A 22,645-nucleotide genomic window follows, 5' to 3' on the forward strand; every position below is an offset into this window, starting at 1 on the left:
GGATTGTTAAATTTTTTAGATGACTGCTAAAATAATGTTGATCTTCACTGTGTTGTCTTAATGGTGCATATTGTATTCCTTTAACTATGGGAATAAGTCAGTTGCGTTATCATGTTTGTCACCTGACTAACTAGCTTTGTCTACTTCTTGTCTGATTATGCAGAAGCCATTAAAGATGTAAATTAGTTGTTTGCCTTTCATACTGGGAAAAATGTGGGCAGTCAAATCAGATTCACGCACTTGTTTCAGACCTTATTTTTTTGTGAAGTTTAGAGAACAAACTGACTAAATAATTAATAATGTCCTCCCAGAGGAGTGAAGTGATTTAGTTTGGTCACTCTGTGTTTCTAGTTCTCTTTTATTTCAGTTTTTTTAAGCTGACCCACTTCTACTCATGAAGAGAAGACACTTCTGAGGGGACACAGATGAAAACTGTTTTAAAGAAATGCGAAAAAACAAAGTCCTCTGTAGCTATGACAACAGTCTCTAGAGCGACTTTTTTCCACTTAAGAAGAATGTTTCAAAAAGAGAACCTGAGAAGCTTTTTAAAAAGTCATGTATAATTTATCTGTATTTTTCTCCTGCGTTAAAGCCCGTTGGAGGAGTGTCTTGCGTGAGATGTGTTCTGAATCTGTCAGAATGAAGCAGAGATGCAGTCATATACCCCACATCTGGTTGTTCTCAATTAGACTTTTCTTATATTCGGTACACCCTGCTGTTTGGTGCCAATATGCTGTGCTTAAAATCTCTACTGAGAGTTTAAGCACAGCACTACTGACATTTAAAATTACACATATGAACAAGACCAGTGGTGTTTCTGACATAAATCAGAAACTCTTATATCATTCTGCGAAAACATTTATTTCTAACAGTTTTCTAACATATATATTTGTAAAATTTAGAATAAAAACTGTTTATCTTTACATGTGTGGATTTCATAACCATCAAAGCAAAAACAAGAAACACAGTGCTCTGACCAGAAAAAAACTTCTGTATTCTAAAAATATTAATAATTTTGTGATTTAAGAAGATAACTCACCACTTTAGACAAGAACATAAGTTATTTTTTATGTACTGACTTCTCTTTTCAGATTTTGGGAACTCATTTATCAAAACCCTGTAACAATAAGCGTTTACTTATTTGTACTTAGGCCTGATGCTCAAGTTAGTGAATAAAAACCTAATCTAGCAGGTCATTGGTGTCCCTCAACTAATCAAAATTAAAACAGTGATCGTGTAATGTTAATGCCATCAAAGTGACTCCCTCTGAGCCATTATTAAAACATTTGAATTATTAAGAATCTAATGGTCAATCTTAATTCACTTTCTTCCTGTGAGAGTGACAGGCACTGCACCTCTAATTTTACTGGAGAGGTCCCAAAAGCAATTTACTGCTTGGAGTTTCTCCTAAAGGTTTGTGTGAGTGTCCTTTTCTGTCAAAACTGAACACTTGGATCCAACTGCTGGATAATCTACTATCAATATAAATCAAGTGGGTAAACTGGGAGCAAAGACATTTGCTAACTTTGTTTTGTTGTTTTTTTCACTGTGGAAGCAGTGCAGCATTAGCACTCTTTGTGGCAAATAACATCCTGTCTGTGTGGCTCAGGGTGAAACCATCTGATTTATCTCCTTTCTTACATGGGCAGATGATTTAGTTCAGAGACAGCCCACTTTCACTTCAGGCATTAATGCAATGGCAGCTGCGAGACACAGAGTGCGAGCCAGAGTTTGGCACCCATGTTCAACAGGATTCCTTTGTGTGGATCAACAGCCAAGCGAGTCATTATTTATTTACTGACACCATGACAGCCGATGTGGCTTGTTGTCTTTGTAAGCCAAATTGACGCACTATCTTATCAAATGGTTTGCACATACTCTGGACAAAGTTTCATGTCAGTTGTTATAAAATAACTGACAAAAACCAAAATTCAACCCTTATTTTTTAACATGCTAATCCAGAATTTTAACCAACTTTAAAATATAATGGCAGCTTTTTACTTCCTTATATCAGTAACGTAAGGCCACCAATGTTAAAAGTTTAAAACCAATTGGAAAACATTTTTATTCCAAAACATAACATGCTTTGGATGTTTATACAATCATGGGGAAGACTGCTGACTTGACAGTTGTTTAGCAGGCAGTCTGGCTGTTGACAGAGTCCTGTGTGGAAGAGTGTTAATGGAAAATTGAGTGGAAGGAAAGATTCAGTCTACTTCAGAAAGACTTAATCTGAATCTGACTGAGGCTGACTGCCTCCATGCCTTTAGTGCATATACTGTAAAGTACATGTACAGATATTCCAGTGAGCTGACATGATTAAGGATTTTTGCTTGTGGATCCATGTAAGAGGTGAATGTATGAACTGGCGGTTTATAAGTAAATTGTCCATTGGAATTAATTAAGCTGTCTGAATCTTTATTTCTGCATTTAAAATAATTTTTATCGGACCATTTTTATGAGAAATTGAATTTGGGGTTTTCATTAGCTGTAAGTCATACTCCTTGAAATTAACAGTAAAGAAAATTTGGAACGTTTATTACAACATACCCGTAGATATTAAGAATTAAAAAAAAAAAAATCTCTGGGTACTTGTAAACATGTGACAAGAAGCAAAATGGTACAGCAGTTTATCTTCTGAATTAATGATATGAGACGATAATTAAGGAGAAGATGATTCTTGTCACAGCTCTGTCCCATTGGCTTCACCAATTAGGCGCTGTTGTGACAAGTCTAATGTTAATAACCTTAAATAATTTAGCAATTTCAGAACCGCATGCAATAAAGTAGATGATGCTGAGAGGCTGTGTGTGTGGTGCGGTGCAGTGTTGAGTGTCTGCGGATTTCCAAGAGTCAGACAGATCTAAGAGCAGATAAGGAAATAAGAACTTTTATTTTTGTTGCTGTTTTCCTTCAAAGAACAACACCTGCAATTGGCAACAACTTTGTTCGTATCAAGGTTACAAAAGTGTCAGTAAACGTTAAAGTGCAAAGAATTTGATCGCCATTTTTGGCACGTCTCGTTTAAAGGTTCATGCTACAAGCACTCTGGTCTAGTTTCGTGTGAAGAGACCATTCAGGTAACTTTTAGTTTCGTTCCCCTCGCTAAGATTTCTGTGAAGACAAAAATGCCAATGAGACAGCTTTCATTCCTGGTCCATGGGTTAAAAAAAATCAAACAAATGGAAAGCAAGAAGTCAAAGGCAAAAACAATTGGCTGTTTGAAAAGTCCATCCTATCTTGCATACCCTGTAACAGTTTGAACAGACAACAGTTTGAGCAACATTTACAATTAATAGTACAAACAAAAGAAAAAAAAAATAAAAGAAAATGCAATTGCAAACATTTGTTCAACTGCTTGAAATTTCTTTACCATTTTTTTTTTTTTTTTTTCGTTCAGTATAGGCTTGAGTGACCCTTTGCTGGTTTTAATTCTTGTGAAGCTCAGTGCATTTCTGACCTCTGCAAAGTGAGAATTCCTGATAATGAATGTGTCCAAGGACACATTAGATTCCCTGTGACCATGGTATTTTAGGCTCTGTTGTGCTATACCTGGGTACTTTTTTATTGAAAAACCATTAAAAGGAAACTGATGAGACTGAGTAGACTTACAAAGGGCCTTGGAAAACAAAATGAGAAAAACTCTCATTTTGTTTTTTTGTTTTTCTATTTTGAAGGAACATCAGAGTTAGCTGGAAGCTGCAACTCAAGCTTAGTTTGAATAGTCTTGGCTTTAATAAGCAAAAGATAAAACCCATTTTTTGACTCTTATGTGGCTCCTCTCAAGAGGATCGACCTGTCAGAAAAGGTTAGACCTGTGCCAAACAGGATGGCAGAAAAAAGTAAATGAAAAGCTTCTGTTTCTGTGTAAATGTAGCTTAAGTGTCAGACATGTGCCCCAGAGGTGAGTCGGCTGGGCCCAGAAGTCTGTACTTCTCCTCCAGAGACGGCTCAGTGGTGCTGCCCTGCAGGTGGATCAGTGGCTTGGTCTGCAGCAGGACACACCCTCTGCCCCGGCCTCGCCTCTCCTCCTGGTTCCTGCGATTGAACAGGTTTATTCTGTTGTCCAGCTCGGGGCTGCCGTTTTCCGAGCCGGTGGGGCTGGGAAGCTTAAGGTTGATGGGGTTCACCACCAGGCCCTTCTGAGCGAGGCAAGAGTCTTCTGAGAGGGAGGAGAGCAGCTCCTGCACCACAGCACTGGGGTCCTTGCAGGGGTCCTGGCCTGAGAAGGAAGCGGGGCAGCATCGATGCGAGCTCAGGCTGGTGGCCTGTGCTGCGCTGCTGCTGCAGTCTGTCAGCGATGAACCCGGGGTGTGGCTGCTCAGGCTGGGAGGCCGGACCGTGAAGCTGCCGCTGGACTGTGATATGCTGGTGGAAGCGTCGCTCACAGCGCTGCCGACCCGCTGCATGGTAAGCTTTGGATTGGACTGGATGGGGTTGGTGCTGTTAGGAAGGTGGACATCAATGGCTGCCGTGGTGATGACCCGGGCCCCTATGCCAGATGCTCCAGCATCTTGATAAAGATTTGGAAAAAAGTAACATATAGATGAAGAAATTATCATATTTTAAAATAATTTAGCCAGTTCATTATAAAACTCTATAAAACACATGACAATCTGCTGGATTTCCTTAGATAGGAACTTTTTAACGTATTAGAATAACTAATTGAGCACACTGTAGTACCTGATAAATAGGACCAATTGGAATGTATATGTGATTGAATTGAAAATATTTTTTGTAAAGTGTCTTGAGATGACATTGTAGAGAGTTAGCACTATATAAATAAACTGAATTGAAACCTTGCTTATCTCTTTTTTTCTGTGTCTTACGTTTGCAAAGCAGTAAAATGTATTTTATTTAGTCAACTTTATTAATATAGCACCTTTCACAGATCTAAAACCACACGTGGCTTTACAATGTCTGAGAGATGCAGAAGTGTTCAAACACATAAGACGCAAACTGAGATTTTCATGAACTCTACTTTTCCTGTCCATTGCTACAAACAGTCCATAGATAATAAGATGAAGGGCTTTTTAATCAGTTAGTTGAAAAGAGCTAAGAGATTATTATTTCTAATATGTATTTTTTGTTAGTTTAAACAGTAAAGCTAAAATTAACAGAGACTTTGTAAAATTGTTGGACTGCAACTTCTCCACTTACAGAAAACTAGAGAAGCATCTGTTCCACTTTCTTGTTCAGGTGATGTTGTTTGTTCACTTCTGTCCTCTAACAAACATCTGAGCCCTTCACAGAACATCTGCATTTATACTGCAATTCAATTACACACCACTGGACTGTTGTTTATCAAGTAGGTGAGATAATAACACAATTGTTTAAACGGGATTTTACTTATGGGTGTGCATGCCACACTTTTTACATTTTATTTGATAAACATTTTGAAAAGTAGACAGGGTGCTGGATGAGAACTAATATGTCTTCTGTAATAGTCACTTACCGCTGCTGGCCTCACTGTAGTATTGGCTAATGTAGTTGTTCATGTCATCGCGCACCACTGCATCTGAGTTAAAGAAATGGACATTAAGAAACAAATGACTTTATTACGATCTTAACGTGGCATTGATTCCTTCTTTCCTCCTTCACGACTTCCTACTGGACAAGAATAACACAACCACTCAATGGGAGTAAAATATGAGTTAAAGATATTTCCACTCACACATTTCCAGCACTTACCAGATATAGTTTTAGCACAGTAGTTCTAAAAACTGTTCACTGGTAAAAGGTTAGTATCTCTGTGGTATACAGTGAACTGTAATTTTGGTGTAACATTACAAACTTCTGCAAAGCATGAAATATTTACATTTTTAATCATTTTCATAATTTTCCGTTAACACGTTGGGTCTATTTCAGTAATCACAGCACCAACAAGTCCAATTGGCATTTATATCTTATGTTTACAACACAATATTGACAGGGAGGATTGTGCCCCAGGCCACAGATGCTTTATAGACAGGCGGTCAGGATCATGCACATGCTGCTACTAGGTACATTAGCTGCACCTTAGTGCGCCATGAATAAACTGGGACACATCGGGGTGGGGTAGGAGCTGGGAGACCAGAAGCTCTTTGTTCAAGCGCTGATCCCTCCAGCCTAGCTGGCCTCTGCATGCATGGCAAACGGCTGCCATCCGCTGTGCTTTTCTACTCGCTTGATTGGTCTTGAGCTCACTGTCCGCTGGCTGAGTGCGAAGCCAGAGTACCCTGAGTGCTAGCCGCTGTCCCCCGGGACATGCAGCAGACTCTGATGGATAGTTTCATTTATTTTTCTGTCTAAAATATTAATCCCTGAGCCACCCCTGGAGAGGAAGCATTGCAGTCACTAAAACAAGACTGAGACAATCACTCTACAATTAATAAAGCATGAGAGAGACAAAAAAAAAGAATGAGCTATCCAGCATACGTAAAAGGTTTTCCTCTTCTGTCTGTGACACTCAGCTTACCAGGCTGTTATATGATGGTGGCACCAGAGAACTGGCAGCGCCAGGTCTACTGAGTTTAAGTCTAAACTGTGAATTTCATTGTTAAGGCAATTGTTCTCTAAAGGTAAAGAGAAGGGACAGATGCTGCAGCCAGAAATAGGAAGCCTTTTATTAGTCCATAGAAGTTGATATGTAAGCTTGTTTAAAATGTAAATAGTTATATTATTGTGTATTTTGTAGGGCTTTGTCATACAGATACAAGTACATCTCTCTAAAAAAGAATATCATTAAGAGGCCCATTTATTTCTGAAATCAAACTCCAAATGTGTAATTCGTAAAGATTAAGTGCACACAGAGTGATTGTTTTCTGTTCTTTTCTGCAAATCCTGAAGTAAATTAATTTCTAAGCATTTTTTCTGTTCAATTTAATTTTTATCAATCGTTCTATGTTGTCTGCACCTTGTGAATCTTCCTAAAACTCCTTTGGTGTGCTTGTTTTCTGAGAAAATAATTGATTCAATTCAGCTTCTGTTTAATTCTGTTTATTTAAAAAGCTACAACTACTGAGGCAGAAATGACAAAGCAAACCAGATCTAGTTGAAATACATAAGTGCATAGTAAATCCGATCTGACAGAGTCAAAGTTATCAGAAATAAAGTCTTGAAATATGTGTGCAGTAGATTATATTAGTTTAATTTTTGTAAATTTCCCATTGATGATATTCTGATTCATTGAGGTGTTTTTGTGTGCGGTTCTCTCTCTTTGCTAAGGAATGCACCTGTGGGAAACTACAAACTAAATTTACTTAATTAGTTCACATAACTTAATTTAACAAGCCACTGACTGTTATTCATTTATATCTCAAGGGCATTTCTTATTCCAGTGAGCTGTTTAACAATGTGGTCATGATGTAACAATGACCATTACCACAAAAGAAAATTTGTTACCAAACTGTGTTTAAATCAACATGGTTTTGTACTTTCAGGCACTTAACAAAGAATCCCCTGTGAGAGCCGCTGATTTCGTGAGATTCCCTGATAGTTTGGTGGCACCTTGCAGGTGAAACAGCCAGAGCTGTTGAGTAATACAAATAAATTTAACTGGATTTGAGTTCATCTGACTTGACTTTAGCCTCTGTGGCCTCAGTGCTTGTCCCAGTGACCATGTTTCTGCAAAAAGCCTCGCTTGTTTCTCTCAGCCAGATTTCCCACTATGCCCTCGGGGTAAAATTGTGGTCACTGTGGAGCCTCCTCAGCGCCTGTCGTGGTTTGCAGGTGGGGGGCTGCTGCTGACAGGAGCCCACTCGAGCCCACAGGAGAGCACTCTGTACCTGAACTGGCCCAAGTGACATGTCCTGACTCAGCTTGGGTGGTCATAATGGGTCAGTAAGACAGATGGTTAGGGCGTGATGAAGCCCCGGCAGTGTGACACAATGTTGGAGAACATGCTTGTTTTTTCACAAGTATTCTCCGGATCCTAAAAGCCTTTTTGCCCTCACATTAATCCCAGAGTGCCTGCAGTCTGATGGCAGTTGTATGTAAGCATGAAGAGGCTAAGAGTTTGGCCTCCAAGCTGCTCCAGGGCTACTGCTCCAGATTAACTGTACACAACTCCAGCACCCTGTTCACCTGATGTTACCTCATTACAGTCTTTTTGTTTCACATATTTATGTACATACGTTATGCTACAGCTCTCTGATGGCTCTGTCTTTATTTTTTCATAAGCAAAAACTGTACCTGGTTTGGTATGTGTTGAATTTGGCATTTTAGGAGTTTTGATTAATTTCAATTCACTTGGTGTAAGATCTTCCCAGTCTAGTTTCAATGATCCATAAAACGTTTGTAAAAAAATATGTTGTTTTTACATATCTGTTAAAACTTTCCCAATATCACGACAATGTAAAATGAGACGAATAATCTGTGAAAAAATCTAACTCTTTCGCCTTCTCCCATCGCTGCTATTGCTGTCTGAAAACATGCACCACTTCCGGCCAAAAACAACCAATCAGAGCCAGGAGGAGGGTCTTAGTGCTGTGAGTTAAGCTTGTTAACATGCTGCTAAATGTGCTAATGGCCGAGAAACAACTTTCCAGTAAAGAAAAACTGTTTATCAGCTGTCATCAGTGACCATTGTAACTAGCTTGAGCATTCATGGGGTTATGAAGGAGATGTAGCGCAACAAAGAGCGGCAGAGGCTGTGAGTATGAGAACAGCACTAAGATCCTCCTCCTCCTCGCTCTGATTAGTTGTTTTTTTTAGTGGAACCTGTGCATTTTTGTGGACTGAAATAGCAGCACTGGGAGGAGGAAGAAGAGCTTGATTGTTTCACAGATTATCTGTTTCATACCATACTGTTACAACAAAGAGACAGTTTTAATAATTATGGTGAAACAAACAACATATTTTTGTACATTCAGCTTTGACTCAGACCTTACATGCGTAGCTTCCAGAGTCGAACCTGTATTAGCATGTGGCTCCCTGGGGTTTCTCTGCCCGCCCTCATCATCAGACTCCCCAGGTGTCAAACCTTCCACGACCTGGAAGCTCCTGCCCTGTTTGCCCCACGCGTGGTGGATCTGCATAGCTGCTTCACGCTCTGCTGTGAGGTCCAGGTCCTGCTGAGCCAGATGTGCCCGCAGCTGTCGGATCTCAAACTGAAAATGATACAGATGTGCATGTGAATGAATACAAAGTGAAAAAATGAAGGTTTAGAATAAGATTTGGGGGATTTTTGAACAAACGGAGAATCATGAGGGAGATGACAGGAATAGAAAACATTAAGAAAAAGAAAAGAAAGAGATAAAAAGTAAGTGTAATGGGAAGAAAGAGACAAGATGAGGAAAGACTGAAAAAAGCTTACTGAGAATGAAAAATATACTTAGCCATACAGACAGATTGATTTAGATCGCTATGACGTCAGCCTTATGTTAAAATATGATCAAAACCCCAGATATGTGCAAAATTAAGTTGCTCTTTGGAATGCACACAAGATTTTAAATGACATTTGTGACTGACTTTATTTTCCAGCACAGCTTATCTGTTTGGTTTGAGCTCTAAGGGACGGAGATTAAATCTACTGGCAGTCTCGACTTGTTTGTGAATCACTGCTGCCCTCTGGTGGTGGAAGGCTTTATTGCCTTCCACCACCAGCATATATGAGGTGACGATAAGTGGCGCCAAGAGGTTTTATTGATTTGTTTGTTTGCTAATTCTCATGCAATTATTGCCTTCTGTGTGCCACAAATGTGCGAAATTAACATTTTTTAAAATCTTAAAAACTTGAAATGATAGAAAATTAAACCAACAACTTAGGGTGAGAGCCAAATCTTTTAGAGAATGCATACACGTGTGTTCATTTCATTTTTCTGACAAAAATAGAAAGACTCTGTAAGGATGCAAATATATATATTTTTAATTCTATTGAATTAAAAAAGACAAGTTTATGTAGAAGAATACCTAATAACAAATTAATAACCCAAAAATTTTGGTCAGATTGATGACAGAAAATATTTCTGACACGTTACCAGTTGGAAAATGCAGCACAAAATTTAAAATGATTGTGTTTGTATCTAAAACAAATATAATTCAGCATCTTTAATGTCCTGGGGTTAGGTACAATTGTTACTGATTTTTAGGATATACTTTGACATATGTGACATTATGTTGTGCTATATATGTCCAATTTGTTGATCTTGTCTGGACATCGTCCTTCTCATTTTAACTCACTTTAAATCTTGAGCTAGAAATGCACCATCATTTTTTTAAGTATTGTAAAGGTTTTCTGTGATTTTTTGTATCACAGAACATTTCATGAGCAGAAATTCTTTTAAAAGATAGAATAACTTCTACAAAACAACTTTTAACAACGTTAAAGTCTTCTTGTTTGACAAAACAACCTTTTCTGTCAAAATATTGCAGAATGTAAAGCAGAATCAACCTCAAAGACAGTTTCTGAGATCATATGTGCACACTGACCTATACTTTTGTGCACAAGTGTCAAAAAACTGCTTCTGAGGGTTTTTTCTGGACGTGGACTTACAGCCTGCTCCTGACAGATCTGAGTGAGACGCTCCAGCTGCTCCTCCCTCACAGCCTTCGTCTTCTCACACTGCTGGATCTCCAGTTCCATCTCAACTTTGACTTGCAGGACATATGCTAAAAATGTAGAAGGACGACAGGGAAAAAATAAATATGAAAAGAATTTAAACAGCCTAACATGTGGGGACTGGTTTTTGATGCATAGTATTTAGACACATCAGTTACTTTTCTATAAAAGTCCTGTATCTTATCAGGACTATTTAAAGGTCAGAGGTCAGTGTGGCCTGGACAATTAGCCCTTCACTCCCAAGACATCCATCATCACATAGACCACCACCCGGGTTTAATAGTAACATTATAACCTCACTGAATGAATAAACCAAGGTGCTAAAAAAGAAAAGAGCTCACTTGTCCTGACATAAAGTTTATTTAAAGCTTAAATAAATTTTAAGTACATTCTTATAAGACATAGCCAAAATAAAGTATTTTCTGACAATGGTCACAAAAATCCATATGGACAGAAGTGCTACATGGTTTTGGAAACATCACTAGTTTGCCAACAGTTTCATTTTGGATTCAAATAAATCAGGCTCAACTTTTGGTTCAACTGATTTGTATTTCTGCAATGGTTTGATGTGCAAAAAGAAAGCTGGAAAATAAAACAAAAGACATGGATTTTGTCATTCAAATGTGTGTGGGCTCATTTTAAGCCATATCAGCCAACAACACCTGGACAGAAGTTTTATGTTTGCATCTGATTCTAGTCAAAATTTAATTATAACCACAAGTTTCAATTTATTGTATTGAGATTTTATGCAAGACTAAAACAAAGTAGCAAAAAACTATGAAAAGGAAGAAAATAATCAATGGTTTAATTTTTTTTTTTTTTTTTTTTTACAAATAAAACACTTTGAAGCGTAGCAGGCATATGTAAAAAGCTCTCTTTAGTCTAACACCACTGAGAAAAATCAGATGTAACCAAATACCTTCTGAAATCATCCAGTTTCTGAACAGAGTTAATCTGTGTGTGAAGCTGTTGTTGACAAAATGTGAAAAAGATCAAGGAGTAGCGATAGTTATAGAATGCAAAAGTATAAAGTCATACCATATATCATATCTGTTTATTTATGGGGTGATTCTGAATGGTAATCGGCTTAAACAAACGTGATGAGAATAAATTTGGATACCTGGTGGCATCCCAGTTGCCAGACAAACTATTTCACACCTTCCTGTTTTCACAGTTGTAACTTTGCCGCATGATATCAGACATGGTGACATTATATATTCTGACTTGAAATGTTAAACCTAGCAACTTACAATTGAACTCAGGTCTTTTAATCTGTTGGTTCCTGCGTTTCAAGTATGCTGGCATGAAAATGAACCATTGCTTTTCTTTTCCAAAGTAAAGCAAAGCAAAGCTCACAGCCAACACCACATGCTTCTTTATGCCTATTTATAGTCATGTTGGCACGCTCACATAACAAAAGGAGGAGACGTCACAAGGGGTCATTTCAGTCAGACTTCAAACAGGCACAGAATCTCAAGCAGAAGCTTGCTGTCTGGCCACAAAATGTGACACATATTTCTGTAGACGCTTGCGTCAGAGTCAGCCGCGTGTTTATACTGCGTTTCTTGTTTGTGTGAGCGTCTGCATGTGTGCAAATCTCAGCAGTGATGGCAGCTTTTGTGCAGCAGACACTTGCAAGTGTAATTTACACCACAAAGGATTCTCGTAAAAGTCAAAGAGGCCAACACATTGTCCTGCTCCGCTCTGTTAACTCGCCTCATTGGATGTTTGACTGGATGCACAAGCCAATGAAAAATACAGCAAAATCACAGACTCCAGTCTGAAAACGTAAAACAAGACTTATTCACATTTGGTAGCTAGCATAGAGCTTGTTTATAAAAAAAGACCCGGTACATATTAAATATAATAATATTATCTTTGTCAACATTATTTTAATGATGTGATTGCCAGTATGTAACTATTTCTATTTTTTGTTTGAAGAAATTGTGTTTCTGTTTCTACTCATTAAGCAAACCTTTAGCAGTTTTTTTATTTTTATTAACAATATTCATTTTAAAACGCTCCAGTGTTTCCAGAGAGTGACAGACCTGACCTGATTACATTTTCTATCTTGCCATTGTAAATAGTGTTGTGTGTCACTGGGAAAGTATTAACTTGCTGAAGACAGTAAAAAAAATTCCTGACAAACAACCTCACACCATAACCGATGTTAGTTTATGAAGAGTAGTGAAGATCAAAGGTCATTTTACTTTTATGTTCAGACGTGTGAATAGAAGAGAGAGTGTAGGCTGCAACCATCAATCATAAGATATGTAACCTCACCAAAGGAAGGAGATTCTGGATATAAGCAGCTGAATTGAGATGCTAGAAATGCCCTAGAGACAGGGTGAGGAACTCATCCAAAGGACTCATTTGGATGAGCTGAAAAGTTAGCTACAAAGTCAACTGAGTTTTTCACTTTTCAGTAAAAACACTACTTTGTTCTGGGTGTTCTTAGACATGCATCCTCTTCTATTTTAAGCGGGTGATATTTCCCATCTGACACAGCTAATAAATCCCAGTTTTTCAGCTGCATAGAAGTGAGTAACAGCTTGTTCCTCTGCATTTCCATTATCATCAGACTGCTGCCGCCTAATATGTCAAGTTACACAGACAGACCACCTGCTGTAGTAGCTTGAGCGTTTTTGTGGATTACTGATGTGTTTTACCACTGAGTAAACAAAAAAATATATCACTCAGCTTGAAGTGAGCAGGAGGAAAATAGGTTTATTCCAGCTGCAGCTGTATGTTAAAACATAGAATATGCTGCTGGCTCTGTTTCCCATTCGTAAATCCGCTTAAATTATGCATTAAAATAGTGACACCTAGATAATTACTTTATCTTCATTAAAACTTTAATACCGAGATTAAAGTCATTCAAATATTGACAGGAAGGTTATTTACGTTAAGAATATGAGAGAAACACTCAAAGAACAACAAAAACCAGATTAAATAAGAACTACACATGTGACATGGCCATGTTAGCCTTGATAAACATGAACATGAACAAGCTGCAGTCAGCTGTGTTTTGTGCCCAGCGCTCCTGTATGCAGTCGGAGACCCGCTGTAAGGGTGACCTCTGAACATGGATCGAACCGAGATGCATTAACATAGCTGAGACAACAATTACATTCAATACACTTTCTTTGAATCTACTTAACCATACCCTTCAAATCAATCTGAGTCAGAGCAGAGAGGCACCAATTTACTCTGAATGATGATCAATAGTTGTACGGCCCTGAACTGCAAATAATTTGTACATTGATGGGAAGAACAAGGCTATTAGAAAAACCAGCTAATTTTCTGTTGTGATCATTGTGACTTCAGAAATTACTTAGTTTCTTTACAAGACAAATCATTTTTAGATATGTTTTTATTTCTCTCTCACCGTCGATGATCCTCTTGACCCTCCAAATGCGCAGGGTGATGATGAGGCTGATGGCGTCCCAGGGGCTGCTGGGCCCATTGGCCACTGTGGAAGCCACCATTGGGGCCAGAGAAAGCACAATGACAGCACCATCAAATACCTGGGGATGTAAACACAAGCATATTTACAATTATGAAAAAATAAAACAAAAGTTACTTAGGCGTTAAGGTGTATGAATAATTAAAAGTCCAATGGTATGCCAATATATGGTGTGTGTTTGTGTAAGGTAGCAGAGTGTCAGAAAAGAACTTAATGCACAGATTGGTGGAGTTAAAAAGTGTGCTGAGTTTGCAGGAGCTGTACAAGTACATAAGCTTTATGTAACAATAGCTAGCAATGGCATAGATTCAGTAAAGCAGAAACTTGACAGAGAATATACATGACTCTTTTAATAAGGATCAAAAGTAAACTTGTATGTAATTTACGTCATCTTTCGTCTCAATTTCTCTCTGTTTACAGAATTAAACTGTGAATTGCGGTAATGACAAGCTTCACAACTCAGAGTAAGACAGTATGACTGTGATGTGATCTCCTTCACAACAAACATTTCGAGTGATAATTTTAACAATCCACACTCATCAGCACTCTTTAAATAAATACAAAAGATTAATTTCTAGGAAGCCTTTTTAGAAATGCAATGGAAGGATGTGTGTGTGTATATCATGCAATTTGTCATTATGTATGTTGATGTTGATTAAATTTAATCTTGACCAGAGATTCACCTCCAACAGAAAAGTGACCCTAAACATAGAACCAGAACCACAATGGAATGATTTAGATCACACGTGTCAAACTCAAGGCCCGCGGGCCACATGTGGCCCGCTACGTCATTTTATGTGGCCCTCTCCCCCCCCCACCACCGTTTTACAGCCCCATTGATTGACTTAAAATAGGTTTTGAGCACGAATTGACTACAAACTACATCTCCCATAATGCCTTCCGATTCTTACCAACCAACATTATGGCTTCTCGCCACTAGAGTGCAGCAGAGTCACCTCAAGCTGATTATTAATTTTCCCAGCGAATAAAACTGAAACATCGACAAGCTAACACGCTAAAGAGCGAAGTCCCGCGATGTTTCAATCGAGGACTTTTACCGTCTACTGCCCCATGATTTGATGCCACAGCTTCGACTCCATGCAGCTCGTGTTTTGTCCACGTTTGGAAGCACCTATCTGTGCGAACAGATGTTTTCAATAATGAATTTAAACAAGACCAAGACCAGATCGCGCATTACTGACGAAAACCTACACGCCGTTTTGCGGATTGCAACAGCACAAGAACTAAAACCGGACATCGACGAACTGACCAGGGGAAAACGGTGCCAGACATCCGGCCAGAAAACATTGGTAAGCACGAACAAACTAAATTTAAATAGAATGAATGTAAAACCAAAATTCAGTATACTGGAATATGCATATAGTTTATTGATTTTGCTTGTGTTTTGTTTATTTACAGAACACAACACAATGAGGATGTGTGTGAGTTGGTAACAGGGTGAAGAGGATCAGCTTTGTGTTCAAGGACGGGCAACATCACCTAATTGTTTTGTTCTTATGTGAAATACATGTTGGTTGTGTAATAAATAACGAAAAAGTTTTGTGAATGAAGTTGAGAGTTAATATCAAAACTTGTTTTTATTCTTTGTCTGCTTATCTTTAAAGCAGACAAAGAATAATTTTTCCAGCGAATAAAACTGAAACATCGACAAGCTAAAGAGTGAAGTTTAGCTGAGCATATTTTTTAAACTGCTCAGTTTAAAAAATATTGTAATTTTTAAACTGAGCAGTAATTTTACATCCATGCAAACTCAAATGTAATATTTAAAACTTGAATACATAAAATCAGTTATTTAACAATGTGAGGTGTTGTTTAATTTATTTTTAACATTGCATTTTCATACATTTATGCTAGGGTTGCCCAAGTCTAGTTTTCCAGACCTATCACTCTGCAACTTTAGATGCGTTCTTTCTCTAACACACCTGGATCATTGACTCATTCATAGGCCTCTAAAGAACCGAGTTGCTGCTAATGAGGGAAGTCAACTTTTTGTCTGGGGTATGTTTTAGCAGGGACGCATCTAAAAGTTGCAGTCTGGAGGACTGCACTTGGGCATTCCTGATTTATACTGTCAATGTGGCCCATTGAGGGTGGCAAATATGCTGAAGTGGCCCTTGGTGAAATTGAGTTTGACACCCCTGATTTAGATGAAGATCCATTCAAAGTCCAGATATAAATCCCACTGAGAATATGTGCATTGCGATTGTGCTTGGGTTATTTTGGAAGGTACAATGAGTGTCACAGAGTATCTGATCTATGTAGTTAGAGGACAAGCAGAGGAATTTACAGAGAATTGGAGACCTCTGGTAAACTCTATCCAACATCAAGGAGCACAGTCCTTGTTTGTGTTTGTGTAGCTTTTGGGGTTTTTTGTTAGTTTTTGATGAAATAAAAAAAAAAGACTGGGCTGGTAAAATAAAAGCAAGATGCTTTGTAAAATGGAAACACACCATTGTAATATACGGCAAAGTTTTTGCTGGTGAACCAGTACTGACCTCCACTTTGTTTTCGATGTAATCCCAGATCCCAAGCACTACAATTCTGAAGACAGTCTGATGGAGACAAAAAGACAAAGAGAAACTTTAAAATAGATAAGCCACAGGCAATGCTGGCATGTCTCAAAAGTCCTTTTCATCTTCTCAGTCTTTTTGAGTTGGCATCATCACACCAAGCAACTTTTGTGAGATTTTGCCTACATTAATTTCTAAATGTATGTTATTACCAAATGATATGGAATAATAACTAAAAATTAAGCTAGATAATATGTAAAGAAACTGGACTCGGTCAAAGAGGCTAAATAAAATTGGAAAGCACAGAGGCCTTAACTCAGATGATGACACTTACTTATACTTCCTTAAGCTAGAGACAAAACTAAAGATGTATCCAAATATACAAACCAATGCTATTTGTCTGACTGATAATTTCCATCACAATTTTTGTCTCCTTCTTTATTTTTCATTAGACAGTAAAAATTTTATTAAAACTCATACAAGCTGGCTGACTTTGCAAAAATGACAGCAGTTTTCATGAACGAATAAAAATGAGACCAAAATATTAGAAGGTGATTAAATTAAATAAGATTTAGTTTTATTAATTTAAAATGACTTGAACTGTTGGACAAAATAGACAATAATAAAATTCTGCCAGTGTAGACTATTCAGCGTCAGGACAATCTGGAAATTACGAAAAATTAAAACTTGATATTTTTTGTATTTTGTACACAATAAAACATCCTGTTCAGAAATGTTGTTTTAGGTTCCACTGGGTTAAATTTCAGCATCCTGGGTCTCTTCTTTCTTCAGATAATAACTTGCTTGCATTGTTGATGACAGGCCCTTAAGCACGCTTAATGTTAAGCAAGTTTAACTTTCTGAACACACAGATTACTGCATAAGGTCAGTTTCTGCTGCAATTAAAAGAAAAATAAGGTGATTAAGACGTGTCTTACCTCTGAAAAGAAAAGCGACAGGATGATAAGGCTGATCCAGTGGATGATGGTGGCGAATTGAAACGCATTGGAAACTGAAGGATGAGGAATCAGGAGAAAATATTTTAGCTGTAAAGAAGCCATTACATTGCAATCAATTTTGAAACACAACTCATGCATCCCTGAAGAAGTTTAAAATAAACGGAAAAATGCCTATCTATTATCTGAGAACTCATCTACTAACATGCAGGACTGATCACACCTCACTGTCCACTACATCCTTCTCTTTGCCTTGCTGGAGTGGCAGTGGAATTAGATGAAATTACAATAGATTTAGAGAGACTGAAATCCAACAGTCTGTGCTTTAAGACTCTGGTCAGGCCTAGATACTGGCCAGTAATCAATAGAGATATGCTGGCAGCCACTGACAAGAGACTTTGTTCATTATCACCTCTCTGCATGAGTCTACATCACAATAATTCACCGTGCAGCTCTGCTGTGACAGACAGACCATAAACTCAAAATTGGTGACATACCCCTGAAACCAGTTACTTAAACTCAGATACATAACAACGTTTTATATTCACTGTTTGATATGGAATTAGTCAACACTTTTAGTGCTATATGTAATTCAGAATTACCAATTTTTTATTTATTTATTTTTTATTTCTGTCTTTAAAGTTAGACATTTACATACAATACAATTCCTTCAAAGAGTTCAGAAAAACCCAGACGAGGATGGTTCCAAGGTTTAATTAATTAATTAATCTCTTCCAATGAGAATATGCAAGTATGAACTCCCATGAAGTTAGTGTCCCAGAAATGAGTCTATTTGGTGCCAAATGTGTGATCAATCCCAAAACCAAAACAAAATACAAAATAAAAGGCTGGCTTGAGCTGGTAAGGCAAAGATACGCAGTAAAGACTGTGGATGGATGGAAAATAAAATAAAATAAAAATTAAACTAAATGAAATTAAAAGTGCCAAGAGCAAAGACATAAACCACATTCAGTTTTACTTTGAGGCTTCTGATTTTTTATTTTAGTTGTGTATACTCTTGTAATTACTGGACATTAATTTTCCATCATTACTTTTAGGTATTTTTGTAATTGTTTTCTGTTCAAAAGAGCAAGGTATTTTCCAGACATTCCTGGATAAGTGATACCTGCTGAAAGATTGTACAACTGCAGCAAAATGTTAATTATGAAAATAAAGGCATCTGTTTTCTCTTTGTTTTAAATAGTGCTTTCCAAAAGATGGATGTGCAGGAAACCAGAGGTAGAGTAAATAATGACAAATCATGATTAAAGTAGCAAATTTTCCCATAGCAAGACAGAAATTTATAGAGCAAAACAGAACAAATCAAATTCTTACATTGTAAGAGTTTGGTGTCTATGAGCAACTCCAAAGACAGAAAAAGCACCACCAGAATAACACAGGCCACCAGCACACAGTTGAAGCCAGCACTGAACAGGCAGACCTGCCACAGAGCCACTCGACGCCCACAGCAAGGCTTCAGCCAGTTGGACCTATGAGAAATGGGAAGATGGGTGGTGGGTAAGTTAAAACTTTAAAAAATCACCAGCATTTCACATTTTGTTTGAGCAATTTGAATACAGAACAGAGATTGTAAATCAGTCAGACCCATATTAAACATAAAATATTACACAGTATCTTAAAAATAGCAAGGATTACATATTTACTCTTATAAGCATCCACCCATACCACCAACTTGATGTTTTAGGTGCTTTGCTTGAAGTTCCAAACATGACCAAAAGAGGGCGTCAGTTTCCAGTCATGAAAGGTGATGTTCGTTCAAATTCAGACGAGGTTTGGAGTTGACAGTCAGAGCGAACGGTGGTCAGAGACACCATTGACGGAGAGAGGGACAGTGAGGCTCTGTGAACCACTATTTTCACTATCAGCTCTGTAACCAGAATATTGATGGGCTTCTTTTTATGTGGCAATGAAGGAAGTCCCTGTAGGGGATAACACTGAGAAGGAAGAGTTTTCTGCTTCACACAAATAGTGCCTCAAAACAGAAGACTGGCTGTATTATACAGAAGAAGGAGGAACCGATGTGTGAATTGTTTTTTAAAGGGAACTTGCTTTCCGATTATTATTAGACACATTTTTAAAAACTGAAAACAGACAAAGTTATTTTGTGATCACTGGGTGCTGATAGATATGGTAATTATGCAAACATTAAATTATTAAAGTGTCTGAATCCTGTTCTGAAATAGTAAATTGTTTCCACTGACTCGTGCATATCAGCTACAAGGGCCGACAGCCGGAGCTGAGAAAAACAATGCCTCTTTTCCAGCTTTCCAGCTGGAATGGAAAGTTGGCTCTGCCCACTACCTTTCCCATCTCCTCATGGTCTGGCATGGATGAGGCAGACTTTGGCAGAGCGTTTCCCTCCTCTGATCATGTCTTCATTCCTTGGCATGGTGCTAATATGAGCTGCAATGGTGGCAAAATGGCTGCGGCCTCAGAAATTATTTTACACCACACATCATGGAGGAATGTTAACATTTCATTCAGTATAACAGTATAACTATTAAAGCGCTTCGTTTTAATCTGGAAAGCAATGTTTAAAGACGCCTCGGATCCTTCGAGTAATAATTTAAGTTCCAACACTTAAGTTTTGCTGCAGGGTATAAAATTACTGGAATTAAATAAATTAATCCATTTGAAAAGATTTTTTTACAATAAAATATAAAGTAATAGTCAAAAGCAAGAGATAGTTGAAGGCTGGATATTTTTTCTAAAGTAGCATAAAGACAATGTTTGGTTTGCAACCACTTAACACAATTGTAGGTGTCATTGTAAAGTGCTCAACCTTGACTTTAGCACATCCAACATTTATTGTAGCTATTTTGTAAAATCTCTTTTTATTTTACAATAAAGAAACTATTAAAAATACAAGTTTGAAAAAGCAGGCATTTCCATAAGTTATGGTTCAGTCAAATTTCACCGTCTGATTGAAAGCCCATCATGGTTTTGCCTTTTATCAAGTTAATGCTTCATACCACTGCTGGAAGGCAGAAAAAGGGTACAACTATAAAACTCTGGAGGAAGAGGAAGTGATAAACATGAAATACGGTCCTCACAGAACTTTATAAAGGTTACAGTCTCCTACAGCTTTGATAGATCCATTGATCACTTTAAGGTACAGCAAGTAACAACAAACAACCTAAAGCAGGGCTGTGGTATAGATCTATTTTCTGGGTTATTTTACAGAGCCTGTTTATAAATCAAGAACAGAACCTTCACCACTGTGCACTGAGGCCAAGGGTGAACGATTTTTATTTCTATTTTTTTACTATCCTTGATTTAATCTTGAGGTTTTTTTGCTTTTATTTATGGGATAGACGTTAAAATTATTATTACTATTTGAAGATCTCTAGCCGAAGTCACTCCTGCCTGGGCTGCTAGTTAGCATTTTGATCCTAAAAAATGCTAACTAGCAGCCCAGGCAGGGGCGACAGACTGGCGACCTGTCCAGGGTGTACCCCGCCTCTCGCCCGAAACGTTAGCTGGAGACAGGCACCAGCACCCCTCCCAACTCCTCTAGGGACAAGAGTGTACAGAAAATGGATGGATGGATGAAATTTGTTTTTCCGGCTTTATACAGAACCGTTTTGGCAGAATTTGCATGAAACCAAACAAAAACTCGTTTTTCAAGAATGAGGAGCTATTTGTTATGACTGTAGGTACATGATATATATAAATATTAGTGCAAATGTTGCCATTGTCTTGTACTCAAAGGTTGTTTTGTTTTATCTTCAATGGGCAATTACCTGAGGAGTTTTAAACAGTTGGTGACAGCAACTGTTAGAAGAGGTAAAAGAGATGAACAAAACATTGTTTTTGCAATAAACGATTGAGAAATTTAACACCAGTGAAGTAGACAAATTTATACTCCAACATGCAGTCAATTAAAATGATGTAAATTTGGATTTTCGTTGATTAGTTTGGAATAACATTTAGGTTTAGTTAAGTTAGACTAGCTGGTTCTGTTTTGTGTTTATCATCCTCTCTGATCCTTCTGTAGCTTGTGAAATATCATCATCAGTTAACACTTATGACAGCGGCATGACTTTGGTGTTGCACAGCTTTTCTACCAGCTGTTTTCACCATCTGACAACCTTAAAATAGAAAAATATCCTCCATTTGGCTGTTGTATGCTTTTTTCCTCAAACTTAAGATATGCTGTGATGTTGAGTATATGAGTTCAGATAATAAGCTGTACAAGAACAATGATTTCTTTGATTTTGATCTCTTTTAAAAAAAGACAGCAAAGCATTCCACCATTTTACCTTTACACTTTTTTCTATACCATATTACAAAAATATTTGCTTGACCTAGAAAACTTTAGGAGTGTGTTCCTGGGAATATTTGACTATTCCTCCAGAAGTGTATTTGTAAGGTCAGACACTGATGTTGGACTTAAAGCCTAAATCCGAGTCTCCATTCCATTTAATCTTGAATTTAATCTTGGGTTGAAGGCAGGACTCTATGTAGGCCAATCAAGTTCTTCCACAGCTTAACTTGTTCACCCATGTCTCTATAGACCTTCACTTCTGCACTGGCACTGAGGTTTATCTGAACAAGAGGGTACATCACCAAACAGTTCCTACAATGTTTCAGCAAATCGCCCATCTTTACCAAACATTACACTTGAAATATTGCATTTGGGCTCCTCTTGTTCTGCTGGCAACTGCCAAACCCATACTCCAATATTCAGATTGACTCGTCCATTAGAGTAATTAACAGAAATGTGTGATTCATCAGTCCAGACAACACAACTACATTGCTTTGATGTCCAGTGGTGGAGTGCTTTACACCACTGCATTTGATGCTATTTATTGCTCTTGGTGATGTAAGGCTTGGATTGCCCATAAAAAGCCATTTCACATATCTGTCTACAAGCTGTTACTAAGCTAACCTAAAGGCCACATGAAGTTTGTAGCTATTAATTTAGCAAAAAGTCACCAACCTGCATACACTGCTCTTTAAAATTCACTAACCATACTATGGGATTTACATGATTTACCACTTTCTGGTTGAATTGCAGTTGTCACCAATTACTTCCACGTCATTAAAACTCCAATAACAGTTCAATGTGGAACATTGGGTAGCAAGGAAATTATGACTGGACTCACTGCACAGTTGGCATCCTATCATT

The 22,645-nt window shown here is 37.8% G+C and overlaps 1 protein-coding gene across 3 annotated transcripts in view; it reads right to left on the reverse strand.

The window, feature by feature from the left end:
• Positions 1-2,874: 2,874 nt before the first annotated feature.
• Positions 2,875-22,645, reverse strand: part of LOC114143036 (transmembrane protein 266-like) — a 42,133-nt gene continuing 22,362 nt past the window's right edge. For all 3 annotated transcript variants that reach the window (XM_028014744.1, XM_028014742.1, XM_028014743.1), the window contains 8 exons: positions 18,829-18,983; positions 17,476-17,549; positions 16,523-16,579; positions 13,929-14,067; positions 10,475-10,590; positions 8,894-9,089; positions 5,456-5,518; positions 2,875-4,513 (listed from right to left, as the gene is read on the reverse strand). In XM_028014744.1, coding sequence (XP_027870545.1) covers positions 3,879-4,513; positions 5,456-5,518; positions 8,894-9,089; positions 10,475-10,590; positions 13,929-14,067; positions 16,523-16,579; positions 17,476-17,549; positions 18,829-18,983 — 1,435 coding nt within the window. In that variant the 3' untranslated portion in view covers positions 2,875-3,878. The remainder of the gene's footprint in view (positions 4,514-5,455; positions 5,519-8,893; positions 9,090-10,474; positions 10,591-13,928; positions 14,068-16,522; positions 16,580-17,475; positions 17,550-18,828; positions 18,984-22,645) is intronic.

This window comes from Xiphophorus couchianus, chromosome 4, assembly GCF_001444195.1.
Source record: "Xiphophorus couchianus chromosome 4, X_couchianus-1.0, whole genome shotgun sequence".
NCBI classification, from domain to species: domain Eukaryota; kingdom Metazoa; phylum Chordata; class Actinopteri; order Cyprinodontiformes; family Poeciliidae; genus Xiphophorus; species Xiphophorus couchianus.